Genomic DNA, 12,216 nt, shown 5'->3' with positions numbered 1-12,216 from the left:
TATGTACAATGGATATTACTCAGCCATAAACAAGAATGAACTCTTACTGTTTGCAATAACAGTCATGGACCTAGATCAAACATGTCAAACACACGGCCCGTGGGCCGCATGCCTCAGTTATTCGGCTCATGTTAGCCTTTGAATTTGACATGATTGACCTAGAGGGTATTATGCTAAGTGAAATAAGTCAACAGATATCATATGATTTCACTTATATGTGGAATCTAAAAAAACCCCACCATAAATAAACAAACAAAACAGAAATAAATGCATAGACACAGAACAAACTGAGGGTTGCCAGAAAGGAGGGGGCTGGGGGGCTGAGTGAAAAAGGTAAGGGATTAAGAAGTACAAACTGGTAGTTACAAATACTCACAGGGATATAGAGTATAGCACAGGGAATATAGTCAATAATATTGTAATAACTATGTATGGTTACTTGAAATATGGGGGACCACTTTGTAAAGTATGATTGTCTAACCACTATGCTATACACCTGAAACTAATATAATACTGAATGTCAATATAATTAAAAAATAAAATATAGTTACTATAAATACAAAATGCTTTTAAATTTTCATAGACTAGAATAAAAATATATACTTTACATAAAAATTATATAGAAAACAATATAATCTTCATTTTAAGATACAGAAGATCCTCAAATCGCTTTCTGATATAAACAGAAGAATCCAAATTTAGATGTCACACTTCTGAAAGACCGTGTAGTGGAAAACATGTGCTTGCTATTCTCACTAACTAAAAAAAGCCAAAACCAGTTCTTTGTATAATTAAAACAAGTAAACTTTGTCAGAGTCGGAGGTATTGAAAATTCTTTGTGGTTATAAGCCTAGGTGTTTTGAAAAGTCTCTATTTTTCACATATTAGAAAAATCCAACAGCCAGAATACTTGTTTTCAAAGGGGGAAATAGAAAATTTCATTTTTTATTGTATAAAATATACACGGCATAAAATTTAACATTTTATCCATCTTTAAGTTCAGTTGCATTAAGTATATTCACATGGTTGTAAAACCACCACCACCATCTATCTCCAGAACTTTTTCATCTTCCCAAACGGAAATTCTGTACCCATTAAATAATAACTTCCTATTGTCCTCCTCAGCCCCTGGCAGTTACCATTCTACTTCCTGTCTTTATGAAATTTACTATTCTAGGTGCTTCATATAACTGAAATTATACATGTGTCCTTTTGTGTCTGACCTACTTCAGTTAGTATGTCTTTAAGATTTATCCATTTGGTAGCACATGTCAAAATTTCCTTCCTTTTTTAAGGATGAATCATATTCCATTGTATGTATATGCCACATTTTGTTTATCCATTCATCAGCTGACAAACATTTGGGTTGTCTTTACTTTTTGGTTATTCTGAATAATGCTGCTGTGGACCTCGGTGTACAAATATCTTGCTTTCAATCCTGTTGGCAATATACACAGAAGCAGAATGACAGGGCCACATGGCAATTCTATGTTTAATCTTTTGAGGAACCACCATACTGTTTCCACAGTGTGAAATCCCATTTTAAATGGGAGAAGATCTATTTTATGGGAAAGGTTTTCCGTAGTCTGGATTTCTAGTTGATTGCCACTGGAGGCCATTCTTGTTTGCAACTGTGGGTGACCACAGCCCATTTAAAAGATGTGCCAATTAATAACGCATTCTGAAGAGCAGAACAAAAGATACTTCAGGATTAAGCCCTAGTATTTGTTCATTCATTAATTTATGTTACCGATTATTATTTTAACCTCCCTTGTATTTTATAATGTTTTATAGTTTTCAAACATTTCAAACATTCCTTGGCATACATTTATAACTTACAATTGTTCTATAGCATAAGGAGGGCAGATAATTTATAGTTCCTGGAACCCAGGAGGGCCATGAGTGAATTGCCCAACCATGGAAGCAAGTCCAGTCTAGAACTCAGACTTCAGTCTCTTAGTCTACCTATCAAATGTTATGCTACATGATATTTTATTTATGCTTAGTATTATAAGTTATAATAATATTATACTAAATAATATTATATTATGGGTTATATTTAATGTTAAATATTACACTGAGTGGCCAGATTATGATCTCTGAATGCATAATAATCTGGCCACTCAGTGTATATCCTATGTAATAAAAGGCTAATATGCAAATTGTCCCCTCGACCAGGAGTTCGACCAGCAGGCAGGCCGACCAACCACCTATGTCCCCTCTCCCTGGCCAGGCTGGCCAGACCCCACCCATGCACGAATTCATGCACCGGGCCTCTAATACATACACACACACACACACACACTGAGTAACCAGATTATTATATGTTCAGAGATCATAATAATCTGTCCACTCAGTGTATACTCCAAATTTATACCAGTCAACTCGTGATTTGGCTTTTATATTTTTCGGAGGCCCCTGGGCACATTAGACAATACAGTGCACTCGGCGAATGTTTGTGGAAATGGACTAAACAGATTCAAGTCCCTTTGAATATGGGCTCCAGATGGGCTTATTATTAGTTTCTGCCTTCAATTATATCAGACATACACGGTCCTGATGAAGCTGCCAGTGAAGGGAAATCTACCAAACAGTTACCACCCTGCAATGTGTGAACAGAGGTAGGTATTTTTACACATGGCCACTTGTCCTCTTTAAAGTTCTGATATTTGTATTCCAAACAGAAGCCCCTTCATAAGACGACAGGATTTCGCACATTCGTTGACTAAACATAACTGGGGGAGAGTTCTAAGTAAAGCAAGTGACTAAGAGCCAGAAATTCAAATTCCGATATCCGCTTAAAAACAGAAGAAAGAATTTGGAAGGAAATTTGGGAGACTATTTCTTTCAGGCTCATTAACTCGAGAGCAAACGCAAACCATCCCTGCGGGATGAACTGTAATTTAACATTATTTTGAAGAATATACGAAGAAGAAAATCTCTCTGCTCTCTTCTAGGAAAGCAGGGTAGTTACCCTGAGTGACAGGAAAACCTATTAGGCAAACCCCGATGGCTCATTATGTCCTAAGCTCACTTTGTCTGATCACAGTCCCAGTGGAAATGGAGAGCAGATGCTCAGCGCTCTTGTCTGACAGTCCTGTGAGTTCTTGGGCTGAAGACTGACATAGCCCCCAGCACGCAGCATGGCGCTTCGCACAGCAGTGTCCTCCCTAAATGTTTGTGGAAGTGAGCTGGACAGTCAGATCACCTCTGCATACGGGCCCTCTCAGTCTGAAGACCACTTAAGGAATCACTTTATAGGTTGCACCTTGTACTGAAAAATAAACGCATATACTCTATTTCCCTACTTCCTGGCCATGTTGGATATCCTTTTGGTAAGAAGTAGTGTTAATTATAATGTCTTGCTCACTTTTGTATCGTTGGTGCTTGGTACACTGCCCAGCACACAGAAGGCAAGCAAAAACACATGCTGAAAGAAGGACTGTGTAGGTCTGAAGGTTGGAATTGATGCTGGAAAACACTCACTGTAAATAAAGACATTAGCTAAGTGCTAGAAGTATTAGGGATACCATAACCACTCATCTCAACATCTTCTGTTCCCAGAGCGTTTATTAGCAAGTCAAACAAAGAAAGTAATTTGCAATTTAACGTTTATTTATCATTCCTTGGCTTTCCTTTGAATGATGGCACTCAAGATGATAAAACAAACAAACAACAAAAATCAAGAAGGAACACATAAAAAAAAGCAGAAGTGGAAGCAACTACTTTGGAAACTTATAAAATTACGTAGGGCATGGAATGTGTTGTGCAATCCTGGATCTATACTCAGCTCTGCCGCTGACTACCTGGGTAATCTTGGGCAAACTATTTTACTTCTCTCAGCGTCAGTTTTCTCACCTATTAAACAGAAATATTTCAGGTAAGCTTATGTGGATTAAATAACTGACAGTTCCTGACATTAATAGGCATTCAATCAATGAAGGTTATTATTATCAGTAATTGAATAAGGTTAATATTTTGGTCTATTGATTCAAATCGATGTTTTAAAACATGATTAAGATTTTTTTTGAAAGAGGAAATATTAAATTAAGTGATTTGAAGAGTGAATTTGGTTTTATTCTTAAAACAATAGAAAAGAGGCTGGATTTCAGAGGTCTAAGCCTCCCCTAGACAGAATTGGTGTCCACTATACTCTGGCAGCCTGTGGGGCAGGACAGCTAACATGGCTTATTTACCTTTAAGTAGAACATGTACAGGACTCTGTGAATAATTAGATGCAGTGAACAGAGGAGAAGGAGGACCCTAGGATGAATTCCAGGTTTCTGGCTTGGACAACTAGATGATGGCATGCCTGTGGCATACCAGCTTCTGCACTGGTTGCTGGGATACTGAGGTAAATAAGGCATGTGTTGGTTAATTCTGTCCCAGAGTTAGGAAAAAGCGTTGTCAGAGTAAAGTAGATGCAATAACCAAATCTGTCTGGATGAGCATCGAAAGGCTCCACAGAGGAGATAACGTTTAGTTGGGTGGGGAGTTAAAGAAGCAGAGCCACTCTGACGTTGGAGGAAAAGGAGTTGGAATTTGACGGAGTTCTTTCCTGATGGCTTTTATTTTCCTAGAGAAGGAGACGGCTAAATAACTTGTTGAAATGAAAGTAGGCAGGAGTGGATGAGCAACCCAGACAAGTGGTAAAGACGTAAAATAACCGCTGCAAGGAAAGAGAAGGGAAGAGTTTAGGGAAGAGCAAAGGACTGCTGAGGAGTGATGAGGTAGCTCTAAATGTACTTGAAAGGCCCAGGTCACTGTCCCCAGCCTGTGGCCTTCCCGGGACAGGGCTATGCAAAACCAATGGCTGGATGACATGTGTTGATCTAACAATCACTAGATTAAATTATAGAAGAAAACAGAGTAGGTTCCCTCGTTTCCAATAGAATGGTTTAGTGATCTTTAGTACTCAGCTTCGGTCGGGGAACGCAGAGGGAATATGGGGTTGGGGCCCCGACTCACCATTTTGCATTTTCTCTGCTAACACTGAAGCCAGTGCCTGAGTGGACAGTGGTTGTGTTTGTCGGCTCTTCAGTCCAGAGAAGCTGACTGGTGTCTAAGGTGGGGACGGGCAGGTCGGCTCCATTGCTGACCAGGACAATAGGAGTGTCTGCGGCAAAATCGCACGGTTCCTCCAGAACAAGAAGCGGGGCCGGGGGAGGAGGGGGTGGGCTCACAGGCGGTGGAGGGACCGCAGACTTGGATTTGCCTGTGCTCGGCTCCTCGGTCTCAGGGCCCGTTGGCTCAGTTTTGAGACTCTCCACCTGGGCCTCCGAAGGCTCTCCTTTAAGGTCGGACGTACCAGCAGTGGTTGCATCTGAGGATGGCCGAGGCGTGGGCCGCTTGCCAGTTTTTTTCTTGCCCCTTGTGGTTCCCACCGTCCCTGTTTTGCTAGAAACTGTCTCCTTTGAAGTTTTGAGGAAAGACGAAGAGGAAGTAGATGGTGACGCTGATGCTTTGGAGCCCGTAGTCTTTTTGGAATGAGAGGAACCAGCTAAAATAGAGAGATTTTGCATTAAGAGTCAGAGAAGACAACACTTTCAAAATAAGCTACCTGGGCTGCAATGGTCAGTAACAACCTTCCCTTTAAAATTTTAAAATGTCTTGAAAAAAATGACTAAAAGAAAATGATAATGGTTTTGTTTTCTGCCCCCTCCCTGCCTCCAATCAAAGAGGGAGTGATGCTTGAGGCAAAACCCAAAGAGATAAGGGTCCTTTGTTTCTCCCTCCTCTAGTCTTTACCTGGGCCAGCCAAAGGGAGTCCCCAGCTCCTTGTCCTTTGGGTGACCTGAAAAAGCCCCCACATGCTCCAAAGTAGGGACACTATCGTGTGCAGAGGACAGACATCGGCAGCTGTCGGGGATAGAACAAGACTGAGCTCATCACAAGTGATGCATGTTCTATGGTGTCTTCCTGGCAATTGAGTGGCCCACATTCAGAAGAGGCCTGGGTGTATACCACCAGCTCCTTTCTGGGACAAAAGCAAATGTTCTCCTCTTACTGCTAAGAGAATGAACTCTGACCCAGCTCTCCGCATGGCCCCAGCGAGAAGCCTGCCGCGCTGGCCCGTACCTCCATGGGCAATGGTGATGGACAGAGTAAAAGCACATGCCACGTGTAAAAGGCAAGTCTCCTGCGAAACATCAAAGGCAGAAGCATTTCTTTTCTACAAAAAAAGTCTAAGCGGGTACTATTTGAATAATTTGAAGAAAAAGAGTATCATTGGATCTTCTGACAAATGCTTATGTTCCTCTAGGGACTTTGTCAGTGGTGTGTTTGCCTACCTCTGGATAGAGCTGCCTTTATTTAACCAAACCATTTTCAGGAAAAGAAAGGTTAGCTCTCCTGTTCTTTATATGATCTTAGGAAATACAGTCAGACTCCTATGAGAACACACTTTTGTTTCATGAGCTCTAGGACCTATACATTTCTCCTAGTTGCTTTTTCTGTTAGAATGTTGTATGCCCCTACTTTTTCATGAGGGGTTCAACTGCCTTCCACAGAGCTATCAGAGAATACCTGCTTAGTATTGTGAAGCCAATCTGAATTGCATACAGATGCTATTGTAACTTACCTCTGGTTATAACCTTATTGAAGTCAATTGGGAGGGTCCCGACATGAAGAACAAATAAAGGAACAGACAATGAGATGGAAGACTTCACCAATTCTGATATACTACAAGAAGCCAGTCTCACCTGGTGACAAGACCCAGGCTTACCAGAAGTCTCTAGAGCTTGGGGCTTTATTATTTTAGATATACATAATAACTAGTATTCCCCTCCTCCAAGTCTGGCCTGTCAATACTATTTTTTTTCATAGTTAGTTCTCTCTTTATAGACTGGTTCATGGGACAGTTTGCCTGCAACCAGCCAGCTGTGGCTAATTCTACTTTTTTGAAGTTAGCAATCTTCACTTGTTTATAAGACAAACAAATTAAGCAAACTCCTGCAATCTAAGTCCATTCTAAATTTATTTTTCACAACAAATATGGTAAGGATTTGATGTCCTAAACACGTTCAATTATTTTCTTAGGTAAATTGAACATAATCCCTTCCACATGGCAATTCCAACAGGACTTTGCTGAAATCAGCCATGTTGCCTAAGTCACCTTGAGTGAAGGCCATGACCAAAAAGAAATTCCACCTTTCCCAGTTAACCGCTTTTGTTATCACAGTGCATGACACTGTATAAGAATACAAAATGGGAGATTTTGCCTTATTTCACGGGCAATGTAGCTGACTGTGCCAAACAGCTCTCTGGTCACCTGCAGGTGTACACTAATTAGGTAACAGAAGAAGAATCTTAACCGATGGCTTTCCTTGAGAACTAAAAACATCTGACTGAACATCAAGAACAGCATTTGAGGTAACTTTCCAAAAGGTCAACGTTATTCAAGTGAAACATTACCATGTAGAAAGGTCTAAATGGTTACAAATGGAATATCAGCTGGATTCTGATGGAGTGTTATCAATATTTGACAAGAGGATCTTCACTGGAAGATGGGTGCTCCCTTTGGGTTAAGCATATCTGATGATGGACTTGTTAATATACTTCAATGCAACCGTTTCTCTGTGGCAGCCCCGTGGATAGCAACATTTTGCTATACACTGTGGACCAGTCAGGCCTCTTTAAATATAATGGACAACATGACTGTACTATTCTCTTAGGAACATCATGAGTCTGTAAATAAATCTTCAAGTAATAAAATATCTGGAAATAACTCAAAAATCTTTCATGGAAGCTGTCCCCTGCCCTGGCATTAATCAGCTTTCTTCTGAGAGAAGGAAGATGAAGTGCAAGCCGAGCCCATAGCGAGCGGCTACCACGTGCGGTATGAGGAAGAGGAAAGGCTTGTGTGAGGCGGGTCTTAATTCTCAAGGACTGGCCGCCAGTTGGGAGCTTTTCTTGCAGAAGTGGATCAGAGCCTGTATCACGTCAGGCTGATCCTAGGGTGTGCTAGGCAGTCTGAGGAAAATACAGATGCCAACAAGAATGGATGCTGACCTGTGAGGGCAGCTGGTCCCTCAGGAAAGGGCCTGAATGCATCGTTGGCAGGGCATTCTGAGACATTTCACTTTAGCCCTCATTAGAAGAGACCCAGACAGTCAAGGTCAAAGGCCAAAGAGAGGGACACAAGGAAGGAGACATCTATCTACATTCAGAGATCTGTCATACCGTCAACTAAGCCACTCTACAAACTTGAGCGTTATGGGTATGAATTATAAAGGGAAAAAGATCAACAACAACGCAAATCATGGTAGCTGATTGCAAGAACGTTGCTGCTGATTTTAGCGAAAATAAGGTTTGCTAAAAGACAGGACTTTTGCGCACGTGTTAACAGCAAAAAGCCACCCAGCACGTGTACTTTGATTAATGTCTTTTAAAAGCTGGGTGGCATGGTGGGCTTCCTCATTCCACTTCACTGGAAGATGGGTGCTCCCTTTGGGTTAAGCATATCTGATGTGAAAGGAGAGCTGGATACATATCACTTGCAGATGCTGTAGATCACCAAAACATCCCCTGGTGATTTGCAATAGTGACTTGAAACCACAGAATAGGATGCTTTCCTTCTAACGGATTGAAGTCTTTTGTTTGGGGCGAGGGGGAGCGCTGAGCGTGTAACTTTCAACTCTGCTGAAACAGTAATGACTCAATAGAGAGTGGTGGGCTGACCCAACCTTTGTCATTTATGAATAGAGAAATGACTAGGTATGTGGACAGATTTAAGCCAATACAATACAGCAAATATGTCAAAGATGCAGTGTCACATTTTTATGTGCAAACCTAAGACATTTTGAAAGAAAACCCAAGCCAAAAATCTACCCATAAACTCAAACAGGCAGAAGGCCAGTTGATGTGTAAATAATGTCCTATCAGATCATCGCCATTCACCAGGCACACGGTTTTCCTGTTTCTTTCTAAAGGTCCTCGTGCAGATAAGTGGCTACTCAGGATGAAAGAGGTCTATTCACCCCCAAACGAATGAGGTCAACTAATCAACTGGTCAACTTTCTTTTGGTGGAGATAGCAACAAAGGAAATCTCCTGGGTATTCTCGGTGTCAAAGCTGAACCCACTGGTGTTCCACCCCAAGACACCAGACATCCAAAAGGCCACCATCCAAATCAGCCCCACCCCAGAGCCGAGCACCCTAGACTCAACCCCACTGTGGGCATACTTACCAGCCTCTCGGGTCGTGTTTCGGCTTGTTGGCTTGGGTGGAGGGATGGGGGCCTGTTTACCAGAAGCCTTGGTATTTTTTTTAATAGGAGGCACTTCGTCACCCTTGGGGCTGGCCCCAGCAGCCGCCCCTTTTGGAGGCACAGGTGTTTTGGGGGGCTTAGGTTTGGGTTTAGGCTTAGGAAGAGTTGAAGGAGGTGGAGCAGGAGCTGCCGGTGTTTCAGAGTGGTTTTCAGTGTTCTCTACAAATGAGAAAGTGAACAGAAGCAGACTGATACAGACACACGCCATATACGTAGCAGGAGCGAGACATACGGCGACAGCGATACAAACATGTGGCTGCTTGGCCCTTGGGAACCAGGGTGGCGTTCTGCACCAGAGAGAGCAATGTTTGGGGTCAGAACAAAGGCTGAAAGCCAAACCAGGCTGCGTTGTCTGGGGCCATGAATCACTCCTGTGATAACACAGGGTTGCACAAGTTACGTTGATGAAGTTACGTTCAGGATGAATATAAATATGTTCATCCAGCCTTGAATCGGTGGCTGCTGGATGATGGCGTGAGCATGACTGCTACACTGAATTTCACAAAATTGAAGGGCTCCCGAGAGTGACTGATCAGCACATTACACACACCGCCACGGGGTGTGGGCTCACCGCCCGGATGACTGGACCCACAGTTACCTTTGTCCCCTTGCTATCAGAACTTAAGACCCGTCAATCAGACGGGTTGTACTGTGTCTCACTGAGGTCAAAACCCAATAACTTTCTAAGCTAAGGGAGCCTCTGTGGAACCCTTTACAGGAAGCACAATGCACCAAAGGATGAACTGTTTTCTTAAGCTCTCCTGGTGCGGTCAGGCAGCTTCCTATCTTACAACAGCTTCCTCTGGCCTGTCCTAACCGTGCCACGACTACAGGGACGGAATCCAAAAAATACCAAGCGTGTTTTGTGATGTAAAAACACAAGTAACAACTTTGAAAAGGCAAGGGTTAAACTTTTTATTTTAACAATTTTATATCTAAGAATATGAACCTCTCACAAGGTTTTGCCTAGCTAAAGGAGAAATAGTATTTGTCTCTCATTACTGAAAGTGGAGATATGGAATGTTCATTCATATAGTCAGTCACATCTGTATTTTTCCTAACAGTGAGTGACATGAAAATACAGTTCTGGTCCAAAGAGCTAAGCAGCATTTCTTTATACATGGAGCACAATAAAAAAACGTAAGACAGTGTTCAGACAAGACTAAGCCTTCGCTGGATGTATCCTCCCATTATTGAATGAGCAAGAAAAGGTTTGATATTAGCATGCATCACATTTCTTATCCTAGAAAGTGAGGACTTCACTCCTCCCCTCCCTCTCCCCGGTGTTTCCACATCCCCATCAAACCACTTATATAACCACCATAAAAACGACCCAAGCTATGGTAGGTAATCAGTAGAACTTCTTTTATCCTCCCTCTGCCATGAAACCCACCTCAGCCACTATAGCCCAACTTGACCCCTCCTGCACATGAACTGATTGTAGCTACAGGTTCAACATGCATCAGAGGCTGCTTTGTGTTTGCCTTTCTGTTTATACATTATGTTTCCCCAACTGAGCAGTGACTCTCCTCACCTACCTGGTCTGAACCAGGAGGCCACTTAATCACAAAAGTCAGTTAGGGTTGAGAACAACACAAGTTAATGCATACCTAAAACATCTATCTATATATATAAAAGCCTAAGCGACTGTTATGGCCGGACGACCGGCTGGTAGCTATGATGTGCACTGAACACCAGGGGGCAGATGCTCACCGTGGGCGCTGCCCCCTGGTGGTCAGTGTGCTCCCACAGCCAACCTCCCGCAGTCCCTCCCCCTAGCTGGCCAGCCCCAATCGGGACTGGGCGAGACAGCTCCGATCACCGGCCAGGCCAAGGGACCCCATCCATGCACAAATTTGTACACCAGGCCTCTAGTTTTAACATAAAACATATAACTAGACATTGACTTGCCAGTCTTTTGACGTAGGGCAGAAGCCTGTTCTTTAAGTACTTCTTCATTCTTTAGAAGGTTAGCCCCTAGCATAATGTCAGGTGTGGAATTCAAGCCCAATAGTATTGTCTGGTGAGAGCCAGTCAAATGGACCGACAACACTTGCTCTCTCTATTCCCTTTCACACCACCAGCCCTCACAATCTTCCCCTCTGCCTTCATGGCAGTCCATAGAGGGATCTCTTCTCTTTCTGCCATGGCTTTAAATTCTAAAGTCATACCCCAAAGAATCCAGCTTCTGGCTTTGGGAAGGAGGAGATGGTTCGCTCTATGACATTTGGGAACGACAATCCCTCCTGGGTGGAAAATGAACACAGTGCACGCAAACTCTCGGCCGGCTCTTGGAGAAGCACGGCCGGCTCCTTTCTCTGCGAACACCACCAACTACCGCTGCGAGTTTGCCACGTGGCCGATGCTTATGTTTACCCTGTGGTGATTCCTGAGGGGGGTGTGTGCTCACACCAACAGTATGCTTTTCTGACTAAATTATAAACGCCTTTTGTCTAAAATTTTAAGCAGAACACTTTATACAACATGTCTATTCAATGAATGTGACTGATTAGCAGATAGTTATTAACAACATACATTAGTAGAAAACAAACTCCTCCTTTTATCTGGGAGATAATGAATTCAGTCAAGTTACATTTTCAGCTATTGCCATGTGACCTGAAGACATGATTAAGTTGATGGAGTCTATGCGTATTATCTTTTCCAGAGGAGGCGCATTAATAAAGGCTGCCTGTTCACTTTGCCTGACAAGGACGCCGTTTCACGCAATAGTCTGGAGGATGGCTGTTTACTGTACTTCCACGTTTGGCTCCCTCCACCACGTGGAGAGTTTAGTTCAATAACATAGAGCAACCCTGAGAACTGCATGCATCTTTGCCTTGCCTAGAATACACCTCTGCCCCCATTTCTCCTGCATCGGCTGCCTCCTTCATGTCTCCCTTAAATCTTAGTTTAGAAATATCTTCCTAAGGACCAATTTTTGTCCCCGT

General features: G+C 42.7%; 1 protein-coding gene across 7 annotated transcripts in view; it reads right to left on the bottom strand.

Moving 5' to 3' along the window:
* Window positions 1–12,216, bottom strand: part of PHACTR2 (phosphatase and actin regulator 2) — a 220,779-nt gene that overhangs the window by 31,841 nt on the left and 176,722 nt on the right. For 4 of the 7 annotated variants that reach the window (XM_079780933.1, XM_079780934.1, XM_079780935.1 and 1 more), the window contains exons 5-6: window positions 9,188–9,427; window positions 4,969–5,500 (exon numbers count right to left, since the gene is read on the bottom strand). In XM_079780933.1, coding sequence (XP_079637059.1) covers window positions 4,969–5,500; window positions 9,188–9,427 — 772 coding nt within the window. The remainder of the gene's footprint in view (window positions 1–4,968; window positions 5,501–9,187; window positions 9,428–12,216) is intronic. The other 3 variants (XM_079780937.1, XM_079780938.1, XM_079780939.1) reach the window with 1 other exon arrangement.

This window comes from Cnephaeus nilssonii (assembly GCF_951640355.1).
Source record: "Cnephaeus nilssonii genome assembly, chromosome: 9".
Taxonomy (NCBI): domain Eukaryota; kingdom Metazoa; phylum Chordata; class Mammalia; order Chiroptera; family Vespertilionidae; genus Cnephaeus; species Cnephaeus nilssonii.
This window is presented reverse-complemented; position numbering and strand designations above follow the sequence as displayed.